The sequence below is a fragment of the Atheta coriaria genome, unplaced genomic scaffold (genome assembly GCF_025399875.1).
Source record: "Atheta coriaria isolate IRGN ID8LTWV9N9 unplaced genomic scaffold, Caltech_Dcor_3.1 hic_scaffold_15_pilon, whole genome shotgun sequence".
In the NCBI taxonomy this organism is placed as follows: Eukaryota; Metazoa; Arthropoda; class Insecta; order Coleoptera; family Staphylinidae; genus Dalotia; species Dalotia coriaria.
The window spans coordinates 402,986-430,981 of record NW_027045457.1 but is presented as its reverse complement, the minus strand read 5'-3'; the positions used below and the strand labels follow the sequence as shown (position 1 = coordinate 430,981).

General features: G+C 38.9%; 1 protein-coding gene, 1 long non-coding RNA gene and 1 pseudogene across 3 annotated transcripts; 2 read left to right on the top strand and 1 right to left on the bottom strand.

Annotated features, from left to right (window-relative positions):
• Window positions 1-27,996, bottom strand: part of LOC135802090 (neuroligin-1-like) — a 93,856-nt pseudogene that overhangs the window by 57,877 nt on the left and 7,983 nt on the right.
• Window positions 8,991-10,815, top strand: LOC135802073 (sodium/potassium-transporting ATPase subunit beta-like). 2 transcript variants are annotated; one of them, XM_065315603.1, is made up of 7 exons: window positions 8,991-9,411; window positions 9,696-9,842; window positions 9,901-10,038; window positions 10,086-10,210; window positions 10,268-10,363; window positions 10,416-10,574; window positions 10,634-10,815. In XM_065315603.1, exons 1-6 carry the CDS (start codon window positions 9,063-9,065, stop codon window positions 10,560-10,562), a joined length of 1,002 nt encoding a protein of 333 aa, XP_065171675.1. In that variant the 5' UTR covers window positions 8,991-9,062; the 3' UTR covers window positions 10,563-10,574; window positions 10,634-10,815. The 2 variants fall into 2 exon arrangements, with proteins under 2 accessions (XP_065171675.1, XP_065171674.1); XM_065315602.1 differs by having other exon boundaries at window positions 10,631-10,815.
• Window positions 11,527-11,953, top strand: LOC135802105 (uncharacterized). The gene is made up of 2 exons (XR_010550505.1): window positions 11,527-11,620; window positions 11,681-11,953. It is a non-coding gene; the product is annotated as an uncharacterized lncRNA (long non-coding RNA).

The window sequence follows — 27,996 nt, the reverse complement described above, 5'->3', positions numbered from 1 at the left end:
GCGGAAGTGCAGGAAAGAAAGAAGCAGAGGAGAGGAAAGAATGAAGGTACGTAATAAAGAACGTAAATAAATGTTATTCGGTTTATTTCAACTCTCGCTTGAGTTGAAATAAGAAAAAAAGTAGGAAAAGCAACAAAAAATGTGAATAAAAACGAAAGCGCAGAAAAATGAAGTTTACAGTTTTGCTAAAGGTTTTTCCTAGCTTTGCACAGCTTCTGTTTTACTATGCAGACTGCACTCGCAAGCTATGAAGATAATCGTAAAGATAAAATTTAATAAGTTATGGTTTTACGCTTTTTACATTTCAAACCGTACTTGATTAGCTTTAAAAATAACCGAAGACTTTTATGTGACTCGCTGGAATGTTGGAAAAACATCCAACACGAAAATCAAATATATTTGGCGTGTTCGTTTTTTAAAGGTTAGGATATCGAGAAAACGTCGAGAACATCCCGCCGACATCGGATATTTGGTATGATATGTTTTTTACAACATCGTTTTTGTAGCTCAGAGCAAAGTCGGAGCGTTTCCGACTGATTGGAAAATGATCCTTGTCTAAACGTCTCCTCTTATCATCTTCTATAAATCAAGAAAATATTCGGAAAATAAAAAAAAACGTAAAAAAATAATGAATTTAATTTTCTTAAAAAGATTTAACCTTAAATCTTCACGCAGCCAGTAACAGCATTATTTTCTGTTTTATTTTCGGTTGTTTGCTGGCCGAGTGCGAAGATTATTTAACTCTTGACGCATATCCGGTTGCCTGATTCCTGAGCGCTTTTTCTCGGGTTGCATTCTCGCGCATCGCCACCATCTGGCGGCGCGGGTCGGGTTCGTTATTCATTCTTTCGCGGAGGGTGCGCAATTCTCCATTACCTCGCGGGCGGCAATAACGACTTACTTCGCGCCCGTGCAAGGTGGCCCACGCCAACTTGTGAATAATTAATCCTCAATTTTCGCGATGCCGGTAAGCACACGCCACCATTCCAACAGCCACCCCTTTTTCCAACCGCCTGCCGCGACGGCTCAGCAGATTTGCGCGCCGATTATGCTTCGAAAGCGCGCGCGGCGTAAAATTGCTTTTACGTAATTTAACCTTTGTGTGTTTGTGCCAAGACGTTGACGCACGGATCGTCTTAAACGAATTACGTTCCAGGACATCCACAATTCACGCAAATGCCAACAACCCCAAATATACAAACCGCAAAACATAAATATTTAAACATTTTTATTTTAATTGATTATATCCAGTAACGCCATCTATGAAATAATAGTTATCATTATTATCTAAATTTGAATTAGGCTTTCAACGTAATTGCACGTTTCTCGCGTCCTCAATTAAACAGTTAAATGTCGATTATTATCATTATTGCACCCTCCAGCGGCTTCCGTCAATATCAACTTACTTGCGTGCGAATTATTCCGGAGGTACAACCCAAAGGTTTCGTCTAATTTGTCCTTCAGTTCCCCAAAACTGCCAAACGTGCACGCATCCAATCGGAATAATATTTCGTACTAAAACACTTGAATATTTGCCCTTCGGGTTAGGTAAACTCGCATCCAACATCAGACGGCCTGTTTTAATTATCATGATAATTCAGTAAACTCATGCAAACTACCACAACTTATACCGTAGTGGATATGTTTCCCTCTAGACACTGCTATAACAATAACAGGGTGCTTATTAAAATCAACTCAATCCAAAGATGACTGTGTTTGTCTGCTTATGCATGATGGACGTAGATGTGTGCAAGTCTAATATGTCGACGCATTCCGGCATTTGCACATGGCGCCTGACTATGCGATTGTACGCAAATGGTGCGTGCTCATTGCGCGTACCTCGAATGTGATAATTCGGCATGCTAACAATATTAATATTGACGTGCGGCGTGCGCAATGTGTGTGTTTGTGTTTTTGATTACGCAGCAGAGCGTTGCGCTGAAACGCGTTAAGTTTGATCGACGAATTATGCGGCCGCCATATTGAAATTAACACAAGTGTACTGTGTGCTGCATAATGTTTGTTTGCAAACATATTTTTTTATTTAGTACTAGCTTTTGCCTGGGTAGTGTTAAAATAAAAATGTAATTTGTTTTTACTCTCTTGTTCTAGACATGGTAGGTATGTGTTAATTCTATCAATAAGATTCGCAATTTTATTTTAAAGAAATTAATTATATAAAGAATTGCTAATAATGCACTTCTGCGCGCCATCTCCGATTCAACTATTTAACTATAACTATGATTGAATCTCAATGCCAACTTTTATCCTATGGAAAAAGGCTGTCTTTAGGAGTTTCCCGGCAATTATTCGAATTTTTCTCGCCCTTGAAACCATCCTTGGACTTTAACGAACATTTCAAAAAAAGAATGGGCCAAATTGGTCTAGACGTTGTGGAGTTATGCGCATACCAACATATTTTCCGATTAATTTTTATATTATAGATTTACTAGTGCAATATGGCAGGTTCTTAAACCTGGAAAAAGTATATATTGTAATTCTGTATCAAGACAACGCAGCCAACAACCGCAAACAATAGAATTACGTTTGCGTTGATGATGCGCGTAATTAGCAAACGTTAGCACTCGCGTCTGTTTTCCGCTCCCATCTTGCTCGCACACTTGGTGGTTGCTTGGTTGCAGAGTGCTCCGAAGTGATATCGAGCGCACGAAGGATAATTTCCTGCGCGCCGGGGACAAATGTGCGTATATCAATATTATGCCAGCCATCGCAAACGACAACGACGACGACAACTCGTACATTCGTCGCTGCGCGATTCGCTGCCGCCGGATGCGGAAATCGTCGCAGCACCATAACAATAAGAACGACGCGACACGAAAACGCGCATCGAATTCATAATCCGACACATTTATGCGCCGCACTTTCCAATTACCAGCAGCGCGAGTTGCCAGTGCTAATGGTGCAGCAACGGAGCGATTCGGCGCCTGCTGCATTGCAAATTGCAGCGTAAGACGAGAGATATTAATTATTGTCAGGGTGATTTCCCAGTTTAAACTGAGCGTATCGCTGGAAAACTGAATTTTGAGACTAAATGATGATTAATAACTTTTAACACATTGAATGCCTCAAAAATACCTACTATACCGACAATTATAACCTATATATTGTTGAGCGACATCTACATTCGACTTATTGAAACATTTATAGATGGCACTAATTTGGTAGCGCTTATAATTGTTTAAAACTACAAATTGTCGCATTTCCATTCAGTTTCTAAGCAAAACAAATTGCGTATGCAGTTAGCACTAAGCGCATCGTATTCCAGAGTCCTTTTCGCGCGACATTCGCAAACCCACACAGAGAAAGATTGTTAGTTGCTACTCGATGATGAGAACGCCAGTTGGCTGTATGCAGACTGCCAAGTTTTGCGCCGCGTGAGCATTTCGCTTAATTACCAGAACGACGCTTGGCGCTAGCGTCGCTCAAATTAAGTAATTCGTTTAATTGCAAAGTTTATTAATTGCAAACGCGTATTGCACCACGCTTACACCAACTTATCTATAATAACATGTCGATACGAAACTTTCCTAATGAATGTCTTCATTTTAAATATACAATGTGTTCTAATACACATTAAATATAAATAGTAATATTATATCAAGTGAGGCGTATCATGAAATTGAGCCCACTGAAAATCAAGGATCACAAGTACCACAGTAACGTCGGAAACATAAAAATCTACCCGATTGTGTTCCACTTTTGCTGTCTTTGTTGACGTTTTCTTTTTCTCGCTGTGTGCTCATGTGTTCTGATTTCATATCAGCTCGGAGGATGCCATTTGCCATCGTCTGCCGTCAATAGCGTGGCGAACCTTCAAAAACGTAAAAATATCCTCAAACCCTTCAACCCACTAAAAAGAAAGAAAAAAAGAAAGGATAACTCGGAAACTCATAGAATCGTGAATCGTGAAATCGCGTCTCGACGCATCGATGAAAACAAAAGGCCATTAATGCGTCGCTTATTTTCTTCTTTCTCAATCGTAAGAAGTGCGACGACATGCGCATCTTCCCTTGTCTTTTCTAGCATTATCATTGTGCCTTTTTGCGTCCCGCGTCTGGGTCATTTTCTTTTCTTTTATTCGTTCGACAGTAAACAGTAAAATCGCGCTATTTGTATTTGACCAGTAAGCGTCCGTTCGGCGTAGACGCAAAAAGGATGAAATAAAAGTTGACCATAATGCTATTTGCCAGAGCAACATGAAATAAGAAATACGAAATGAGCGCCTAATGGCGGATCGGCGGTCGCCATCATGGCCGCAAGCACACGAACGGAACACAATCGACAAGGAAGCTTTTGAAGGCTTTTGATAGATTGATAGCTTATGTCTAGTATTACTAGATAGATACATTTCGATTGTGATCAGGAAGGAAAAATTAGCAGATACATTTCCAAACACAAAATGATGCAATAAATAATATCAGAATATTACATTTTTATTTATGATATCAAAAAATATTCAATTTAAAATAATTTATTTGTCACGTTTAATACTATGTAGTAGGAATTGAGATTCTGACCGGATGTTAAGCGTCGAATTGTGAATTTATTGAGTACGATTTTAGGTCCAGGATAACCGGCCGATGGTTGATGAGAAAAAAGCTGAATGCAAAGCGAACGTGCCGCAGGGCCGAAAAAAAAAACGCGGTAAATCGCTCGCTCTAATAAATGTTTATTTTGATTTGTATTTAGGCGTTTTGCTTGTCCACCACAAACAAATATACTGGAGAATAAAAACAAATCAAATTTAAGTTTAAATTACCATTTAAAGTCTTTAAATCAAATAAATATCCAAATATAAAATGAATCATGACTTTAAATTTTAGGTTAAGTTAATTAAGAAGATATTAAAAGAAAAATACAGAGTTTATATGTTGTTTATGAATTGCACTGTATGCTGACATCCAATACGTGCAAAATCGACATTCCATGGGGCCACCCATCGTGCGTCCCAAAGCGGATAAAACGAATAAATGAGGATTTGTATTGTAAAGCGATTTCGGCTTCCGGATATTGCAACCTGCCCTCTTCGGGAATCCAGAAAAACACACATACCTGCGACATGTACATCCTCTATCTCTACCTCTACCTAACTCCACCAAACACATTGTATGTATTGAGGTCAGTAACATAACCTCGTTTTTTATTAAAAGCATCGCATCGCATCTCAATCTTGCTGCAATAAATCACCCAATAAAAATACGAAATGCGTTGTTAAAAATCTCTTCGCTTCGTTTTACCATACTTTTATAGATGATGTTGCCCACTCCGCCTTGATTTACCAACTTGGGTTATGTTAAGTAACACTACATTCGGTTGGCACTCGAGGCAGTCCACGGGTAATACCCATGTCCGAGACGAAGACACCTGACGCTACCCTTTCCTGCTTTTCGGCTGGAAGGAGCAGGAAGCTTGTTATAATGTTTCCCCCGTGCGGGTCGAACCCTTCGAACAATGTCGAAAGCGTGTCTAATGTCTAATATATACCGGATGGCGTTGAATTATTTACAAGGCTCTGGCAAAGGCCCACGGCGCGCAACAACAACTCCCACCACCCGAAAGCATATTTCTCATTCTTCTAAACTTTCACCCTTTGTATTATGTGGGCCGGACGAACGTTTAGGCATATCAGATGAAAAAGTTGCACGTGTTTACATTCTTGTGGTGTATAATTGGGTGCAGATGATATTTCTGCTGAACTAACCTCAAATTCCGTTGTTTTGAGGTTATACTAACCTGAAACAAGAAAAAATTAATATTAGTGGTGTTGTTTCAAACACTTGGTATGTTTACATGTCAAATTATGCTCGTTCAAATGACGAACGTAGTAGCGCAGTGCTCGTAAAACCTCGCCTCGAATTTCGTGTTGTTTCGGCGTCGTTTCGCGTCTGTTTGCTCTCGTTTACGCTCGTTTGCAGCTCGCTCGCTGATTGCGAAATATTCGACACGTTTTTATGAGTTTGCACGCGCATGTCACGCGTTTTGGACTGATTTCTAGGATTACCTTTGCTAAGAAAATAAATTACTAAAAATATGTCAAATTTTAAGGTTATTTTTAATGTTACACTATATTTAAGTTAGGTTATGTTTTGAGGCGTCATTAGAGTTATTTTGCTAAGTGTTATGCTCGTAAATTCGTACAAGTCGTTATGAAACTTTAATGAGTCTTTGCGAACTTATTTAGGAAATTTAATGCACCAACAGGACATGCCGCGACGCGACGAGTGACGGCCCAATGGCTGAATCACAATGAGGAAGCACTGGTAGACGTTTTGTTAAGGCCGTCTTGATGGCCCGACGAGGCATTAAGTCCTTTATGCACGGGCACACAAGGCAGTTAGTTTTAAGACGACGCTCGAACACAAATCTGTTTACGTCCTTAAATCTGTGAGATAATGAGTAACGTACATCGTAAAACTCAAACAGTTATCCAAGCTGTTCACCAACAGGATAACAACTAGTAATATTACAGCTGTGATTTTTTGGGATAATTTTATGAATCATCGTAATTTTGACGTTTCTCGGTTTTGTTTCCGACAGATGTGGAATATTTTAGGTTAACGTTGTCGCGTGACAATTTGCGACGAAATTTACGCTACGTGCTTTCCGCCCAGAAGGTGGTTCGCACGAAATAATGTAAATTCTCATTCCGTCTTTTCGACTCGGCAATCCTCTCGTCGGCATTGCCACCCGAGATGTTTTTCATCCTGCCCACGAAGAGGCATGGAAAAATAAAGAAGATAATGAAATAAAACGGAAAAATGAGAAATAGAAATGCGCCTACGAATGTCCCGGACAAAAAGAAAGGATGTAACAAAATTCGCCGAATTTGCCGCACGCAAGGCGTAGCTTGTGTTAATGCAACGCTGGGAGACTTTAAGATGGAAGCCGAAAAAATTGGCAAACTTTTTCAATTGCCACTCTCTCTCTGCGCGCTTGGGGCGCACGCATATTTTACATAATTTTATTTGTCCGTTTCGAGTCTAATTGTATTACCCGCCCTCTCGACAACTCGACATTGACGTGCATATTTTCTTATTTGTCTCCTACCAACGCACCGCCGCCATCTTAACCGAAGAAACGCACTTTTCTTCATTTATGTTTATCTCCAGCCTCTCATCTCGTGCATTTCTTGCGTTTTTTATTTTCGGGTTTTCTCGATCCGTGCGCGTGGAGAAGTTCGTTTTCGGCGGTTATTTTGTGTCTGCTTCGGTGTTGTCACTATGCTAATGACGTTTTCGCCGCTTCGCCGATGAAAAATTCAACTTTAAGCAAGTGCCCGGGTGTTGGCAAACGAAAAAGTTCGCAGATTTAATATTTATCTGAAATTTCATAAAAGCGTCACGTATTTGATGAAATGACGAAATTGGTTATTAAAATATTCAAATGACGCTGGTGGAAGCTCTACTCCGTTCCGCTTCAATTTGAGTTTGAGGTTAGGTTTGTTTCATCATCCGGACAGCTTGTGTATCGTATAATTTTTATTATCCAGCTGTGCTAACCAAAACGATGCAAATCCTACGTTAAAACGTGTTTTTGCCATAAAAAAACGCGAATTAATTGTTCATCTCAGCCATAACCTTAAAATATGTATGGTTGTCATTTGTCCGCGGCAAATGGCCGTTAACAATGTTGCCAACTGTTGGACGCCTCACAAAATGTTTCTAACGACACTCTAACATCAACGCTTTAAGTGCACAAGCGCATCACAAATCACTATGTCAAGAAACGGCACTGAGAATGGTTTGGGAATTAAAAAATACTCGCGGTAAGTGGAGTTGGTTTTAGGTTAGTTTCTGTGCCCAGTTATAAAACAGTAGTAAAAGTTTAGTGGCTCTCAGCGTGAAAACTGCAGGAATCCAGGGGAAATATTGAATGTCACGGTGTGGTGAACATAAAATGAGTTTTATTATTGTAAAACCTTCAAGACGATTAAAAGAACAAGAAGTGTAAAGAAACAAATATTATTTCGGGATAACATTCTTTGCTTTTACACTAATTTTTATACTAAACTAGCTTTTACCCGCGACTTTGTCCCGGTAGTGCTTAATAAAAATGTATTTCGTTTTTACTGTCTTATTCTAGACGTAGTATGTGTCAATTCGATCAATAAGAATCGCAATTTTATTTTAAAGAAATTTATTATGTAAAGAATTGCTAATAATGCACTTCAGCGCGCCATCTGGGATTCAAATATTTAACTAGAACTGTGATTGATTTTCAATGCCAATTTTTCTATTAGAGCGAGAGCCAGTTAACTTTTGCAACTTTTAACACTTTCAATGCGTCTGGCAGGATGATAGAACCGACCAAACTGTCTGGCGTGAAAGAAAACACAGTTTCATAGCTCTCTGCATAATGTGTATCAAATTCAGCTTTCCTAATATAACGAAAGTAAAAAAGTTCAAAAATATTATACTTTAGGGGTGTCTGGCTAGGGTTGGAACCATACCAGGTGTCTGGCAATGAGCAGCGCATGTTATAATAATGTTACGAACAAAATATGCAAAAATGGAGTTTGCTAAAATAACGAAACATAGGTCATCAAGTGTACATCTTTGTTAGCTGTTAACTGCCAAAGGAACCACGATCCAGGTTTCATAATTGGGGATCGTTCTTACCTGTGTTGGAAAAACACATGGACAAAATTTCAGCTTTCCTAAAATGACGAAAGTCTGGCCGTCACGGGCTCTTAGTCTATATAGAAAAGGGCTGTTTTAAAGTTTTACCGGCCTTTATTCGAATTTTTCTCGCGGTGAAAACCAGCCTTGGACTTTAATAAACATTTAAAAAGAATTGACCAAATTGGTCGAGGCGTTGTTGAGTTATGTGCTTACCAACAGATTTTGCGATTCATTTTATAGTATAGATCAAGGGCTCCATATTTTCCAATTACGCCCTCTACAACTGACTTTGATTTTTAAAGACAAAGTTGTTGCTATAGTTTTAATGACATTTAATTATCCAAAAAATCAACTGCTGTCTTTTAGAGCAACATTAGAAGCATTATAATCAGCGAATAATTTAAAGTGCAATAAAAAGAAATGTATAACGATGATGATGAACATGAACTGGACTTGCGTTCAAGCGATGAACAAAACGAGATTGAACTATCGATAAATTCGGAAACTCGCAGTGAAGCTACAGAAACTACTCCGCAACAGGTCTTGCAAAATCGCAGCGTTTACAACTTGATCATCTATGAGAACGACGAGGATGATTTGACAAACATCTCTCATTCAAGCCGCAGCTACCTGGAGGAGGATGATTTACCACTGCCGGTCATAAGCGATTCAGAGAGCTCGCGATGGTCGCGATTTGGGCAATGCTGCGATTGCTGTGATGCGTGCCTGCGCAAACGCAAATGGATTTCGAAGTGCAAATGCACCAAGAGTAGATATCAAACATTATAATTTTAGTATATTAAGTGTCAAGTGGCTAAACGGGTGTTCTTGTCACGTTTAATCAATCGAGTGTTTATCAACTTTTAGCCACGTGATGCTTATGCTATTCTTTCTACATCCTCTTTATTTCCACCTGCACTTGCACTTTAGTCACGTCCCTGGCCGCCTGGGTTTAAAGTACCACTTTTTGTGTCTAAAACCGGAGAAAACTGATGCTTTAAAGTTGGAAGTAAAAATAATATCATTTATTTACTCGTGTTTTTGTTGTTTCAGTGAAAATTGTCTTCTACTATATCATCATTAATTGTTTTATGCTCCTTTTCTTCTGCACGGCTGTATACATGACTCAAGTCAACTTCTATCAAAATCCTGCTAACCCTCCATTCAAGCAATTGAAGTTTAAAGAACCGCAATATCCTGGTATACACAAACAAGAAATCAAAAATAATCAAATATTTAATATTTATGTAAATTACAGGGTTAACTATGGTTCCCAGTATGGTTAATCTCGATCACTGTCCGTTGTCACTCATTTATTATGGAAGCAAAGGTGAAGATTCGTTTGAGAATCGTCGAGAGACACCTTATGTCAAACGGATTGCTACCATGCTAACTGGTAAGTTCATACATTTGTTAACAAATCTACTATTTGTTTTATCGCAGATTATTCAAAGAAGTGTGACAGTTCATTGCAATGTAATCTACGACAGGAGACACTGGGTCCTTGCAAGGCTCCTGATTATGGATACAAAGCAAAAACACCTTGTATCTTCCTTAAATTAAATAGAGTAAGTTTTATTTAAAAATTTAAAAAATTTTAAAATTAATAATTTTTATTATTTTAGTTGACCTTGTGGCTACCTGAACAATACACCTTACATGCTGATATTCCCGATGATTTACCAAGCGAATTACGCCCAAAAATCAAACTTAAAGCTTCTGTAAAGCATAAATATGTGTATATATTGATTTATTAAAAAAATATATTTTCAGAGACTTTGGGTAAATTGCAAGGGTGAAACTCTATATGACCAAGAAAAATCGGCAAAGTTGATTATTATCCACGACCTTATTTTAATTCCACTTCATTTCCGCTTACAAACTTTAAAGACACCAATCCGATTATTGCTATTCGCTTAACCAGAATTAAAAGTAAGTATTTATAAATTTAAAAAAAAGTTAATTGATTTTATTACAAAAATACTTAGAAGGACATATTGTAAAATTGGTTTGTGGAATGTATGCGAAGAATGTGCACATGCACAAAGCCCAACATGTCTATATTTACATCAGAAACTAACAAAATGAAGATTTACCGACAAAAGTTTTATTTTTTTACATGTAATTATATTTTGAAATAATTTCTACCTTAATAAAAGCAATTTCGGCAACATCCAATCATAGCACATGTACCTACGTCTCGCTGATTATATTTGTATTGAAATATTGTTCTTACCGTGAAGAACAGTACATTTCAATTTGGCCGCTCCGGTTGTTCGTTAGCGGAGCCAATATCATCGCTCAATATCGAATGGAATTTACTCAGAGTTGCAAGAAGAGGCACTTCAAGTGGAGCTTTGCCTGCTGCAGTTTCTGTAGCTAACGAAATGTGCGGCCCGGCGCTCGTAGATAACCTTTCGCAAGTAAATTGCATCGAATTGCGTTCGGGCGGCAATGCGGAACGGTTCACGTCGAAGAGGAAGCAGCAACGTGATACCGATTTCAATCGAGTGGCGTATTGACCGCTTTGCGAGCAAATTACACGCGCGCCAGCGTTCATTCATTTTAATTGCCCCGGAACGAACTTTACGAGCTTTTCTAGCATTCCGCCGTTTTAACGAGCTGACTAGACTTTACCATTGAGTTGGTCCAATGCGGAATATGTATTTTATTCCTTTTAAATACTTTGTACGAATTGAAAGCATACAATGAAGAAATAACTGAATAGAAATTTGAATATTGTAACTAATCGACTGATGTTTAATGACTTCATTTTCGCATAAAAACAGGATGTGTCAATGATCACTTATTATTAAATCGCGTGTTGAAATTAACAATTACAACGAGTATATAAGGCGAATCATTTTTAGGAATAGTATCAGTTTCAGAATAACTTTTAAAAAGTCAAAATTTAAAAAATATTTTAAAATGAAACTAACTCTGCTTTTCCTCACGGTTTTGTGGTTTTTGCCATAGTGGTAAGTTAAATTTTCATTAATCGTTTAAATATTTAATATTTGTTAATATTTTATTTATAGTCCCAGGCATCCGCAAGTGAAGATCATGAATCTTCTGATATGGGCACTTCCGAAGGACCTTCTCCACCACGTAGAGGCGCAAGACATCCACGTGGAAGAAACGGTACACGTCACGGAGGTAAAGGCCGTAGAGGCGGCAAGGGACCTAGAACTTCCACGGCAGGTCCCGAAGAAGATTAAGATGGAAAACCTGGCAAACTACACAATATAACAAAATAATATTTTTAACCAGTTCTATTGGATAAATGTTAAAATAAAAAACTACGCAATCAATATATTTTTTTTAAATTTCCAACACCCTGTATAAAGAATTAAGATGACTTCCGGTCATGCCTCCTGGCTGTCGCGTGTCCACCGCAGTCGTCGTATGAATAATACGAAGGCTCGCAAGCCGGCCGCCTGCGCGCGACATCCGCCTGGATGAAACATTGCCTCCAACTAAAAACCAGGAACCATAAGGACATATTAGGACGGCGGGCGAGGTGTGCAAAAGGGTAGAAATGGCCGCGACAGCCACCTCTCGCCGAAACGGACCAAAATCGACCAGCGTCAATGAAGCGCAGCGATGAAGTCACAGCCACGCCGCCATTGCCCCGGATAGGAATGCAAAAGATAAGCGATAAGCGGCGACGACGATAAATCGTCTTTTATTACCGATCAATTATAATATTCGGCGTTGGGACGGCACGAGAACATATAAATCGCGTGCGTACTGATAGGCTGGGGGCGGCGGCAGGAAGCCAGAAACGCAGGAAGTATTGAAATCGGTACGGTCATATATAACGCCACCTTGCGGCAGCCGTGGACCTTTATGTTTGTTTAATATTCTGGACCACTGGGCACAAACTCTAACCTCAAACCAGGACTACCCTTAAAATCACTGATTTGAGACTTGTGCGTCTACCTCTGAATGCTTTAAATTTTTATTCATACGCAGATACCAAGTAGAAGAAATGCTTTCATCTTGAACTAATTTACCTTTTTAGATTTTCTAGGAATCTTCTTACAGAAGGTATGCAACCAACATAGCACATGAAGAATTAGGAAGGAAAAACTCATTCCTCATCCGCGTTTCTTTCTTTTTCTAGGTTTTCTTTTCGGAAGGCGCGCGCGCATGCACAATACCTTTTCTGCTCGCTTTAACTTCGCATTATTATTCTTGTGTGACACTTTTCTCGCGCCCACAATGGGCGCACGTCGTCGGCGCATCGCCCAGCTACACACCGGCGTGCTTTTCATTCTCGGCCGCATTTTTCCTCGCCGCCAGCGCACGAAATATGCGCGGTGCGAGAATGGTGCGCGGAATTTAAGCGTTCTATTCGATAAATTATGAAATCTTTTGAATAAATCTTACTTTGAAAGCGAGAAGCGCTCGCGACCCTGCATAGTTTTTCGTGCGGACGTGCAAAAACTTATTCGAATGTGAGAAGAAGCCAAATGTGATAGTTTTTCACGACTCTTATTTTAAATCTTGCGCAAATAAAATTTTACCGAAATTTTTTTCATTTTTGCTGAAAATTAAAGTAAACGAAATAAACAACAACAACTAAAACATTTGAATGCACTAGTGTGAACCCGAATAAACCTCGAGAACAGTATTTTTACCGCCTCCTACTTTTACCTCTGGCCACTTCACGGCGAATAACTTTTACCCGGTGTTTTATGATCCACAGAGCAAAACTCTCATAAACACAACAAATACAGGATGTTACAATAATTTTCTTTACTAAAGTAGTAAAATATTTAAAATTTTATAAATTTACTATAACACTCTATATATTTGCTTCTCTGATACATTACAGGATGCACTTTAAATGATGATTTGCAGCTCAGAACGGTTGGGACGGTGCAGAATTCTTGCGGATTGTTAAGGCTGGTTGCGAACGGTCGGGGCGGCGGCGAGAGACGTAAGTGCGGTTCGTATATTGTTGCCCGAGGAGCGAGGAAAGGCGCACCGAGGCGCGCACAAGTTTCTGCGGTCAGATTAGCGCGCGCGCGTCGGGGCTTGCGGGGCCAAATTCCCGCGTCGATCTCGTCCCAAACCTTCTCTATCCACTCCCGCAGACCACTCTCATCCAACATTCGAGCATCCTGCCATTTAACCTACAACTATCAAGCTCGTCGACGTGGAATGAAGGGAATAATTTTAAGAAAACAATAAACAAAAATTTAAAAATTAAAAGTTTGGTTTACTTCAATTTAAAATTTCAAAAATTTATAAATAATCAGTATTATATATTATTTGCAATGTATAGGTCATAATTTAGGTTATGTAAGCGTTTTCACGTTTAATTTGATTTTAAATTGCTTGCAGTTTGAGAAAAATCAAAAATTCAACAACAAAAACCTTTCCGCGTGTAAATCCTAGAATAAAAACTTGAGATTGGAAGGAAAAATATCAAAAATCATTGGTAACGAAATCCCCTCGGGATTTCCAAGCCCCAATCCGGTTTGTTTCGCTTGGGTCAACGAATTCAATATTTATGTTGACCTCTCAGTTCACATCCAAGTAGCCTTAGTTTATTGCAGTATTTGACGTTTTGTAATTAAACCAACTTTATATACCCTTCATATCATCATGAAACCGACACAATTCTAATTTATCACCACTCAATTCTTAATCAAATATTGGTGCATCTGCTGCGGCGTATTGTGGCCAGCTTTCAGTAATAACACAATGTTGCAAAACTAGATGACCACATGGTTCAAACTGGAACTACCACTGCAATAGTTTAATAGCTGCACTAGTTTCCCAGCGCGATGGTTTACTGTTATCACTCGACGCTGGTCGAAGGTAGTGCAATGTGAGTCGTCCTCCATTCCCATCCTCCACCAGTTTTGGGTTTTGAGGTTTAGGTTTCGGTTTGGTATATATAGGTATATAGAGTAAGGGGTATGTGGACGTTGAGGTTTAATGTGTACTCTTGTGCGAAAGAGATAGTAGATGGTCGTGCCGATGTGGTTGCATAACTGTTTTCAAAATGATTCCAAAATGCACTTGTGAGTATCACGCATGTGCACGACCTCAGCTAAATGTACTTTCATGGACTTTCAAGTAGTTTCCTTTGGTTTCATATACTTTTAGATAACGTATGTTATCAAAATTTTATTTTATTGAGTTTCTAAATTATTTTTCTTAATTTTATCAAATAACAGCCCAAAAACCAAGAAAAAAATTAAAAATTTTATATTAAAATTATGTACCATAATGATTTTTGTATAATGACTGTATACTGGTACACTCAATGAAGTTGGTGCAAGCTGTGCGGAGTAGAAGGTTGACGTCGTAGCATGTTGCAGGTTTGGAGGTTGGCGGTCGTTGAAGCTGTGCCTGAGTTGGAGCCGAGGGTAATATATACGAAATGTAATCTTGAATAATAACGCCCCTGCCATCTCTGGCTCGCTAGCTCTGGGTGCAGCGGGGCCGTGTACACACATATTCGTGTTTACCTTAATTCCAACTTCCAGCCGCACCCCACGCTGGTTGTTGGTTTCGGGGCAAATCGCGTTCATGTGTCTGGTAGCTGATAGCTGCCACGCCATGCGTTCCCATGACCGAATACAAATTGCAACGGAATCGTTTTGCACCCGAAAACCATCTCTCCGGTTTAAGATGAATTCTAGCCGCTTCAAATTTCAACTGTGAAGATTGGTTTAAGAACGATGAAGCGGTTTCAATAAACACCCCGAAATAATTTCACTCAGGTGAATCACTTACAAGTAAATTAAAAACAAGTAAAAAGTACTTTTAATTTAATTTTGTTCTAATTTAGAAAATCCTTCTTGGTTGAGATGCATACAATGCAATTGCATCTTGTCTTCAATCGTATCAAATCGAAATTGTCCGGAAAAGATCTCTAAGAACCGGAATTGTTACCCTGGACCTTTTCTTTCATCTCACTCTAAGAAGAATTCAATAAGAGAATAAAGTGCGAGTCATAATAGTGTGCCGACCATCAATTTTTTTCATCCGGGAGTCGTTTTCTCGTGGAAGAACAGATTTTTTGCGATTTTCTATTTCGAAAGCAGAAAAAGAATAAGACATCAAAGCCCCAGGACTTCTTTAACTATAATTACGTTCTTCACAATGCGAAGACAAAATGGAAATAGTGCTAGCTATTGAACTTTTACATTGTTAATGTTTGTTTAGTTTACAACCTCATAAAAAATTCTTCTTGAAATTCTTAGCGGTAGTGATTACTCATCATCTAATGTTTACTTTACTTACTTCTTTCCCAGATCTTTAGCAATGAACCATCAAAGCGTATAATTTTAACGAGTAATTAATTGGATTACCCATCAAGCACACTTTCATCAACTTCTTCCTTCTGCATGATTCTTTCCGCAACAACCGCAGCAATGGATGCGTCTTATCTATATATTTGTGTTCTTTTTATGCACGCTTTTTGATTTTGCCGCCGGTTTTGTGCGTTTTGCTTCATTTTACACTTTGAAAGTTTTTCTCTAGCGCACACGACCAATTTCCCGCTTACACACCGCATTAATTAAAATCTGGCGTGATGTGCGGCGTGCGGCAGTCGGCGAAAATGAGGAAAAACTCGCTTTCTTCATCTCGCGCGCGCAAACTTCGTGCGGTTTTATTTCGTTCTATAAGACGAGCGACGACGGGACCGGCTTGAGAGACGAGGAAATGGAACAAGCACTAACTCATTTACTTTTACGTTCGCCGCGCTCAGTGAAAGTCGACGAAAAGTGGTTAGCCTTTAATTAAACTCTTTAATATTCTTTGCTTTTTAGTTCCTTGACTTTGTTTTACTCGGGATCAATTAAAACAAAACAAATATAGTTTTTAACGTGCATGAATTGGTAAGTACATTGGGTTGCCTATCTGCATAGCGCAGGGCGCAGGTTATATTGCAACAGAATCAATTCGCAATTTTGACATTTCATACATCAACTTGGTCGTTATATATTTCTGTGCTTTTTGCGCCAAGGGTTTGGTTTTCATTCGGTTTCCTTCTGTTCAGATATTATTTATTTGCACGTTTCTTGTTTCAACCATGTGCGAGTGCTTTGCGCTTTGTGCGCAAGCAGTTTCTTTATATCTCGTTAAATTTTCCTTAGTTTGCTTTTTGCTTCACTTCGCAACACACAAGTTCACAGAAAATAAGAAACAAAACCGATGACTTATATCTTAATAAACGGTGTGTGGGGCTAAAGTTAAAGTTATATCATTTTTGATTTTCAATCGGAAATAATTCACTGTTCTTCGCATTTCATTGGCGGATGTTTGTAGATTGTAGACTCGGTACCGATTTCGGTAAATTCTCGACTCCCATTTTACAATTCAATACATAATGGCACTTCAATCTTCATCTTGTCGTTGTCGCTCTGTTGTCGGTAAACATGAGCCTCGATGCCGTCACTTCCACATTTCATCCTTCGCATTCCAGCTGCCATCGTGTGTCGCCCGCCCACTCGCCATGAATATGCACCCGCCTGCGGTGGCAAATCGTTGCCCGGAGCAATTTCCGCGATCTCTCCTCGATCGTGCAGCAAAACGAAATTAATACGCCAAGACGCCAGCGGGCGCGGTGCGGCGCAAATTGGAATCATCGAAGTCATCGCAATCGACGGAATATGGCAAATGCGGGCGCGCAAGCTGAAATCAGATCGGCGTCGCTTTTAACATATCAATAACGCCGTCGTTATAGAAATTGAGAATTTGAATTCACGCCGGCGTGCCAAGCGAGGCGAGACGCAGCGGCGGCTGTATGGCGCGAGAATCCGTAATTAGAATTGATAAGCTCGAGGCGGTATTAATTAGTCGTCTTGTCGAAGACTCGAACTAAACTCAGGCACAGAAGCAATTAATTTAATTTCTTATCATTCAACTTAAAAAGTATATGCAACTTACAAAAAAATCAATATGTCGTAATCCTAACCTAGTATCTTGCAGCTATGCAACCAATTATACTCTTCGTCTATCTTCTGCACATCCAATTGAAAACTGCTGCTATAGAAAATATATTAGGTGTGTATGCGTGCAAGGCTCGATATTCAACTGCATTACATTGTCAATTTTGCCACTCGAAAGATTTATTTACCGGCGACGACGCATCGACAAAATACGCCATCATAATGGAACGTACGCCGTGAAGAAGTGCTCGCCACTTGTGTGTGAATTGATATCACACGAGGAGAGACGAGATTTGGTTTACGGAGAGCGAAAACGAGAAGCGAGTCTCATGCTCCTCCTCATTCTCATTTTCCACAAACTCCAAACATCTTGGCGTTGGATAGAAGCGCCACACGCAACCCACAATACACCAGCATACATAACCTTAAAGAAAACATCTCGAAACAACACGAAAAGAGAGAAAATCATAAAACAAAATAACAAACAACAAACTGTAATTGAATGTTTCATGAAGATTTCAAAATGGCGGATGTGCAGCACACCATGTGCGGCAACACACTTTGTTTCGTTGCTGCACGCCTGTCAGCTTCTTATATCTGGGGTGGTGTGTTTTTTTGTTCTTTCAATCGCATAATTTCTTTTGGGAATACACTTTCGGGTTTGTGCCGCGGGATGGAACACTTTCGCCAATCCAGCGCCACATATTTCACATTTCTGTACACTGCTCTCGACTGCGCCGCCGAAAGTGCGCTTTGTGCTTTGGAAAACGCGGAGAGATTGGGGGCAGCATGGCGTGAATGCAATGCCGGAATGAGTAAACAAGCGAGTGGTAACAAATCACGTTCGTAGGAAACATCGCAAGAAAAATGAAAACAAAAGCACACACACACACACATTTCTATTTCCATTTAATGTATGCAACCTCAAATACACGCCGCTGCATTTTTAGTTGTGTACACAAACGCAGCCATTTTATTTTTATGAATTTCAAATTTGTTGCACAAATAGACCGCTGCGAGTTGAGTGCCGCGTATGAATAAAACATTTATTTATATGAGTAATTTGATTATAAATCGTCAACTGCCAGTGGTAAATTTCTGTTTTTTTTTTGCTGTTGGTGTTGATAGTGATATAAACTGTCCATTTAGGTCTGTTTTGCAGGCGCGATTCAGAATTCACACATTTCACATTTCACTTAGGCGTCGCTGTTTGTGTTATTTTTCGACGTCGGGATGCTTTTATCGTATTTTCTTTCGTCGTCGGCGCGCCGCTAGAAAACACGTATTTCACATCGACGTTAGATGTCAATTCGACGATGGTCGCGGGCGTGCTGGGGCGGGCGCCGACCGCCAACCATCGCCCGCCCCTCGTTTGTGTATACATGGCGATGGCGCAAAGCGAAAGAGATCTCTTTTGCGTTTTTCACTGCCGCCGCCGCCGGCTAAACTGATCGAAGTCAACCGAAAGGCGAGCGAACATTGTAAACGCTGGCAACAAGGGCGAAAATGTATGGTGAATTATGTGCGCGCATAACTTGCGAAATTGAACGGCAAAAGCCTACCATACGCCGGGTCGAGCACAAGGCCGCAGCGGCATGATGGTACTGGCGGCAACGGCGGCGGCGGACCCTTTTAAAGTCCCCTTTCTGTGCTCGATTACATGCGTCGCTTCCAATTTTCCACCGGCGGGCATATTCACCAATGTTCGAGGGATTGTGCGAGCGTATGACAAGAGTTTGTTCAATTTTGGATTTTATTTTGTGTTTAGCCACGTTCATTATATAGTCTTCAAACTTTTCTACCTTTGGAAAAGGATTTAATTGAATAAAACCTCAATTCAAAAATCTCAGGAATTAAAATATTGAATACACCGTTAAAATGTTTTAAAAATGTTATTGTTACATAGTATTTACGAATAAATGTACTTTTGGTGGAGGCAGCACAGGTCCTTTGAGTAAAATATGCGAAACTTGCTTGGGGCTCTGTGTACGCGTGATCAATAGCCAACAATATGCGCTTATCGAATAATACTATTGTTGGACATTTACAATACAAGTACATTCAATGTATTCTACTGAGATGGAGATTTAACGATTAGACACAACAAAAGAATCACCCAAGCAAATCTGATAAAAATATAGTTAAAATATCTGTAATATAAAAATAAATCGCAAAGTCTGTTGGTAAGCGCATAACTCAACAACGCCAAGACCAATTTGGCCAATCATTTTTATAAATGTATGTTAAAGTCCAAGGATGGTTTTACGGCGAGAAAAATTTGAATATTTGCCGGGAAAACCCTAAAGACAGCCCTTTCCTATAGGAAAAGAGTTGGCATTGAGATTCAATCATTGTTATAGTTAAATAGTTGAATCCGAGATGGAGCGCTGAAATGCATTATTAGCAATTCTTTATATAATTAATTTCTTTAAAATCAAATTGCGAATCTTAATGATAGAATTAACACATACTAGGTTTAGAACAAGAAAGTAAAAACGAATTACACTTTTATTAAACACTACCGAGACGAAGTCGCGGGCAAAAGCTAGTGATAAAATAATTTTTTCAGATAAAAATATTTCTATATATCTACAACCTAATTGATTGATCATCCTGCTGATTCCACACACGTTTGCTCACTTTAGTTTCTTTTAACTTGTAACATGATCATGTCACTTTATATAAACGCGTGTATCCGTGCTCTATCTTGACTGTAATCAGGTTATGTCAAGACTATCAAGACTATCAAGACTACAAACGATCGATATCCAGACAAATAACTCTTCAACTCCCCAAACTCTTTTCGGTGCCTATAGTGACTCCTTCACCTTTTCTAGTTTTATCCTATTCGCTGCAAAGGTAAGTCCACTAGCAGCGTATTTCGGGAGCACCATTACTACTATTACTTTTGATCGAGAATTTGCGACCAGAAGTGAAACTCGAGCGGTGGGAACGGCTCGAATTCGAGAGGCGTTGAAGTAGAAACCTTTTCGTGCCACGTCGTTTGAGTGGGAGTTTTCGGTTACCGGGTCAGTGTGTAACTAATTCATCATACTTGCGAACTTCGATCGCACGTGAAGACATCCTAGGATACAAACGCGTCTAGAGGAGCAATATCCTCGGGAGCGGATACAAGCATTTGAGTGGGATGCGAAGGAAGACAGAGGTGATGAGTTTATGAACGATATTGGGATAATACGCTACATAGGGTACAAAGCGGAGGACCTTCCCCAAGGGGATTAAAAGGAACTCCAAGGATTCACTAACAAAGGATAATAACTTTACATCAATAAGGATTATGAAATGTTATAATTACTTAGCTAGGCAAGAAGAAAAAATCGTATTCTTAGGTAAACCTTGTTCTACATCTCAAAGGTTTCTTACCGCAGACTTGGGGAGGGTGAGAAAATCGACAAGGCATTAATTTAAATGAGCTGGCGTCTTCAGTTGCAATTGCACGCACGTTAGTCCTCCACCGCTCGCCGAGTCGCGGCGTCGAGTCAATTCATTTAATTATGGAAATTCAATTAAGACTTTGGCTCGTAATTACATGCAGGAGCGCGCATTACGGAAACGCTATTTGTTCCGCTTTCGGCTCCCCACTCTCGCCCTTCATCAGCTCGCCGATACTAGCAGAAAATTGTGTGTACACAGCGCATTTCGGAGCACAAAGAATCGAAATGAACAAACCCAAACAAGTGCACAACAAAGGATACAAACAAATCGAACCAAACGCGCCGTGTGGAACACATTCAATTATATTGATAGACAAATCAAAGCGAATCAAAACAAACACGGAGATTGGCAAAAGTTGCATCGCAAACGAATGAAACAGATGTAAAATGATAAAACGCTACCGCATCGTTCATTATTACAGGAGAGAAAAAACGAATACAAAGCGAGAAAAATTGATTGAAATATAAATTTGGGTGGATGCTGTGGAACGCGGATGGAATTAATGAAAACATCGCTGGCGTTCGTAGCTCATTGAAAATAAATTTATGTATAAACGATCTGCCACGAGATGAGAACAAATGAAATGGACCAAAGTGAAAATCGATAACAAATTTTCAAAATGCCGTCGGGCACATGCACGATGATTGTCAATATTTGCAAATGTGTGACCGACACAAATGTTACGATTAAACAAGATCATAATTATGCCAACAATCACAAAAGATAATCTATAATATAAAAAATTGCAAAATCTGTTAGTAAGCGCATAACCCAACAACGCCTGCACCAATTTGGTCAATTCTTTTTTAAATGTTTGTTAAAGTCCAAGGATAGCTTTTACAGCGAGAAAATTTTGAATAATTGCCGGAAAACCTTAAAGACAGCCCTTTTCTATAGGATAAAAGTTGGCATTAAGATTCAATCATAGTTATAGTTAAATAGTTGAATCCGAGATGGCGCGCTGAAATGCATTATTAGCAATTCTTTATATAATTAATTTGTTTAAAATAAAATTGCGAATTTTATTGATTGAAGTAACACATACTATGTTTAGAACAAGAGAGTAAAAACAATTTACATTTTTATTAAACACTACCGAGATGAAGTTGCGGGCAAAGGCTAGTTTACACTATTATTATTTAGGTGATCGATAATTCATAAGTTTTCCATTTTGGTTACGTCCGTGCAGAAGTACCACCTAACCTCAAACTGATTTGTTGGTAAGTTCTAGTTAAACTCACAAGTTGCAACTCAGGACTTCCCACTTGGACAGGCGGGCGCCTTGCATCTATTTTCGTTGCAGACGTTGTGGAGAAGCAATTTCGCTGCGCTTCAGTCCCTTCAGTCACACTTCCAACTAGTGAAGAGATGCGAAACACGCCGACAGCAGCGCGAGTGGTACGTTTCGTATGGTTTCGAAGGCACGTCAACGGCATCGCCATCCAGGCCAAACTGTCACAGCACGACGCCCGGAAACCGATGCAAATACGGAGACAATATGCAAACAATGGTCCAAACTACTGAATGTCGATATTCTCAAGATAACGATGCATGTTGGGAAATCATCAGTCAAGTTTAAATTAAAACTGTTTTTATTTAGCCATATTTTAAATTTTGACGTGAAGGTAAAGTAGAAAAATATTATATGTTGTGTTAAAAGATTATTAAATCTTGCGTTAGTGATTTTTTGTTGCATATGCGTCTGCACTTGATGTTTTTCTTAGGAAATCTGGAAGTTGGTTTAAATTTTCGAAGTGTTCGGAGGCAAAGTATAAGCGAGTAAAGTGGGCATCATCTGCGCGGTGGTAATTAAAACTTTTAAAAGCTGCTCTTTCTCTTTGACTCGCTGCTTGATGAAACGTTAAGCGTTTACTTCCGCACGTCCACGCTTCTCGGCTTCCGGTGCCCCATCCCCACCCACAACTCCACACTGCAGTTGGCGGTGCAATCTACGCCCGAAAAGTAAGAGAGTACCTATAAACTTATGAAGTATGGAAAGTGGCAAGTACGAAATGATTTAGCCAACTTTAATTTTAAATTCTAAAAAAGATTTGCAAAACGAATATTTCAAAGAAAAGTATTTATTTTGTGGTTTCATGGGTGTTTTTTTATGTGAAAATAGAATTTGCATGTTTTTTCATATCATATAAGTATGTTTGCGTTTAACATTTTTTTTGTACCGCAAAGTCTTTGATCTCCTTGCGAGCAGAATGACATGTAGATATACACGACTCACTGAGAGTTAGAGGGTTGAAACATGCGAGGGATGAACTCATGGATAAATGTGTACATTCGAATGGAATAAATATTGACGAAACAAGTGCACGCACAAAATTTCAATTTGAATAAATCGAAACTAATTTTGTGTAAAATGCGAAAATAAATTTCAATTCATTGCATTTCGGTGATACCCTGTATAATGTTCAATTCAAGAAACGCAAAGCCTCAGATTTTCAACATCAATTAGGTTTGAGAGATTTTTCAAGTCTATGAAATCGTTAACAACCTGTTCACATGCACGTTTTACGGCAATCGTTTGATGACGTAAATGTTTTCTTTAACTCTTTTATTTTTGTTAGTATCATCAACCCAACAACCACTTCTGTTTGACATGCAATGATGGTCTTGTATTATAAGCGACGGTTTAATTTTCAAACGAAATGAAGAGCGCAAAAATTGAGCTGCTGCTTGTTGGGATAGTAAAACAAAATGGCGTCGTGCGCGTTGATGAGCAGGCTAAATAAGCGCCGTAAACACAAACTGAAGGGACGAACTAAAAGTGAAGTAAAGCCATTGAACGCCGTCGACATCGACATCGCGCGCTTTTACGCCTTTCCGCGTCTTTTGTCCCGTTTACGTCTTCATACGTCTTCGTCGTGCACTTGTTCATTCCTTGCGCATTTCGCGTGCATTCCATGCGAGAATAAATGCCAGCGAGCGGCGGCCGTAAAAAGGACATGAAAGTTTTATGCATTAGACGAGTTTGGCGCGTTTTGTGCCTGGCATACCTGAAAACACGTGTGCGGGTGCAGGGTTGTTATCCGAAATGACTAGTTTTGAATGGTAGAAGTGCACAACTTCGAGAAACGGCGAAAAACTGCGCGGAAATGCGAACATATTTTAAAAAGCGACTTGTTCAATAGCTTAGAAATCATTTTTAATACCACAGTGAATAATGGGTTGCACATGATATACATATGTATATAAAATACATATTGTTTAACTGGCGTTAATTATCGTCATTAAAAACATTAATTAAATTAATTTTAACCTAAATATTATTCAGTTTTGTAATAAAGAAATGTTTAAAGATATTTTTGTATTATTTGACTGGCGGTGCATGACATTACGTATGGTCGGGTGCTGCACCATTCGCGAATGCGCAAGCGCAAACTCCGCCTGCTAAATATTACCCGTAGATAAAGTACTTTACACACGGCTTCGTCGTCCGTATATAAAGTCCCACTTTTTGTGTCAAAAAACCGTCAAAATCGCTCTGATCTGTTTTGATTCACGTATAATTTTTAATGCGATTTATTAATTTGCTTAAAGCGGATGCTTAGCCAGTCATTGCAAATCGAAAATACGTCCAACGATGGATTTGTAAACTGTAGCAATTTATTGGCGAATTATTACAGCTTTGCGTGCTCGCCAAATCGAAGCGAGATTTAAATCGAATAATCCATCGCATGCATTGCAAAACGTTGCGAGCGGCGGCCATTGGCGGAGAATTAAACGCAGACGTTCACGCGAATGCGCACGAATTCCAATTATCAGGATTCTGTGCATCCCACGTGCGGGTGCACCAAACGCACACGGCAAATATAATTACGCGCGTCATTATCAACATGGCGCAGACTTGCGAACTTACCGTGGGCTTGAGTCGCATCGTGTTTTGATTAAATCATCATAGCGATACTATAATGCCGTATATTCATTATCGACATTGTTTATTATCTGACGCACAGCAATCTAACGCCTGCACTGGCATCACACGATGACCGATTTGTGCATTTGTCTGCTTATATAATCGCCGGAAATAATTACACTTTCAAAATGTTTGTAAATTTTGCGTGCGCGCAATTTATGCGTTTCGGAATGAACATGCAGAGCACTTTAAATAATTGCGGATGATGAAAATTTTCGATTTTCGTGTTTTGGGTATTTATGGCTTATTAGGCGTCAAGTAACAAACATCAATCCAGTGATTGATGATTATGTGGTATTTATCATTTAACAACCTATTAACAATCAACTAAAAATTCTCTTTTACTTCATAATAACATACCGAAAACTGAATACAAACCAATTTTGTTTTTAGTATATGTTTACTTTAATAGACTTGTTATTTTTGAATTGAATAACAAATGCGCCTAGGCGTGGCAACAAGGCAGAGAGCTAAAGTTCAACACGACAAGAAAAGTAATTCTCAGCGTGCGCTCATGTTATGTTACGTTTCGTTTGTTGCGTTTTGCATACCTATTTCATTTGCGCGCAACGTTTTAATAGCATTAATGGCATTAAATCGTAGGAAGCCTCCGCCGCCTGTGATAGTACCGCGCCGCCGCCGTTTGCATTCGGGAAGCGTAATAGTAATTGCAGAGAGAAAAGCGCGCACGAGTGTGTTTATAATTAAACGCGAGCGCTAGTTATAAGCGAAAGGTGCAAACGCACGCCTTGTGCGCCCACATTGCTAGCCGGGGAAAACTTATTCGTTGGGTATTCCATTGGGTACATGCGGAGGCAACAAGATAAAGCCCAGCAGAAGGAGAAACAAGACGGAATGGGATAAAGTAAGACTATTGTAAATTTTGATTGTGCTTTCACGGGTCGACACTGCGCTACGTACATGTTTTTCCTACCTGCATGTAACAAATGATAGTTTTATTCTAACAAAAACATTTAAATTCAATTAAATTCTAAATGCGACGAGAGAGTGTTTCATATAACATGTGTAAGTTAATCTTTATTCTTTCAACATTAACATTTATATTGTTTTATTGCGGAGCAACTCAAAAATCGCCTGGGTGAATTTAATCAGCACGCAGCGTGATTATGTCGAGTGCACGTTTGATAACACGTCCTCTCTGCCAACCTCCGACCGTATCGGAGCCGACGTGCGCATTACGTTCATTGTTCTGATTGCCACTGTCGTCCTGAATAACCCCGGACATTGTCTCGTTATTTTTGCTACCGTGTGGCTACAACCTTCAAGGCAATTATTTTGTAATTACGTGCGTGCTCCACACAAGCCATCAAAACATTGTGTGGTTCGCTTTATTGCCAGATTCAACGTTTTTTTGTAATGTTTTTCTGTATTTTTTTTCTTTTTGCGTTTTGCGTTGAAAACTTGTAACGTTCTGATCCGCTTTAAACCCCCTAAATGATAAAATTCTCATTTGGCCAAAGATAAAAATAATTACTTTTGTACTTAGATGGTGTACATTTCGAGTGTGTCCTTAGGGGGTAAACATGATAACCAAAATAAATTTACAGAAACAAATAAAAATATTTTTAACTTGTTGTGATGCATAATTTTATTTTAACATTTATCATTTTACGCTCAATTATAGGAAATGCAAATATTGTGCAATATGCCATATTTTGTATAGTAATTTTTCGCAAATAATTCGCGAGGTGCGCACGCGTAATTTCGCAATTTCACTGTTTCCAAGCGAAATTTATACGGTATAGCCATCAGGCCTCCGCCACGGCAATAATATTAGGATACCAATATGCGACCGGACGATTTATTAAACAATGTTAAATTTATGTATTTCCATTTTCATATATTGTCCACTCTATGTCGTGCATGTCGACGTATTATATTTTATAATATACGCATCGAGTGGCCAACAGTTCTACAATATTGATCATGAGCATATTTTTGCACAAAACAAACTCAATTATAAAGGCAAATAAAGCAAGAATTTTGCATTGGGCTTGCATTTTTAACAAGTTGTTTGTTTGTCAATTATAGAATTTTGTTTTATTTTTTAAGTTATGGTACCTAACTATATTTGGGGTTGAAAATCAATCAATTTGTATATCCTGTGAGAATATCTTCAAGTTCACAACCTGTACGAGTACACCGGTGTCTTATACTTCCGAGCGGATAAACATGAAACGGAAAGTGTTTCACATATCCTGTTCTTTGGATATGATATAAAAACGGGTACAAGTCAATAGAATTACCTCATACTCTTATATACATTTATTTCTAAATTAGCCCGCGACATCGTCCCGGTAGTGTTTAATAAAAATGTAATTCGTTTTTTCTCTCTTTTCTAGACATACGAGTAGTATGTGTTAATTCAAGCAATAAGATTCGCAATTTTATTTTAAAGGAATTAATTATATAAAGAATAGCTAATAATGCACTTCAGCGCGCCATCTCGGATTCAACTATTTAACTATAACAATGATTGAATCTCAATGCCAACTTTTATCTTATAGAAAAGGGCTGTCTTTAGGGTTTTCCCGACAATTATTCGAATTTTTCTGGTCATAAAACCATCCATCGCCATTAACGAACATTTAATAAAAAGAATTGGCCAAATTGGGGTAGGCGTTGTTGAGTTATACGCTTTCCAACAGATTTTGCGATTCATTTTATATTATAGATGTAATTATTACCTCCCAGAATCTTTGTAAGACATAATCTTTACGTGGTGCCTGCCCAAGTTTCACCTACGAACAAACCCTGATTATACCAGGACAGGAAGGTAACCGGAGAAGCTTCATGTTTGTTCCTCAGATACAAAGAGAAATGATGTAAACATGAATGTAACTGTAATTTCACCAATTTGTACTTACAAGAACATTTTTTATTTTTTTAAATTTTAAACTCTGAAATTATTTTTTTTAAATATTTAAATAAGTATGTACGTCTATAAAGCCATCCAAATCAAAACTATTCACAAATCAATAAGCATGCGCCGGGTGAACGCGAGCAGAATATGAAGATAGAAACTGATAAA

Bases quoted from the DNA above. Each gene is read 5' to 3' on its own strand.
- LOC135802073 (XM_065315603.1), top strand. From the start codon at position 9,063: ATGTATAACGATGATGATGAACATGAACTGGACTTGCGTTCAAGCGAT. The intron at 9,843-9,900 runs GTATACACAAAC...TGTAAATTACAG, and splicing joins TAAAGAACCGCAATATCCTG to GGTTAACTATGGTTCCCAGT. The intron at 10,039-10,085 runs GTAAGTTCATAC...GTTTTATCGCAG, and splicing joins GATTGCTACCATGCTAACTG to ATTATTCAAAGAAGTGTGAC.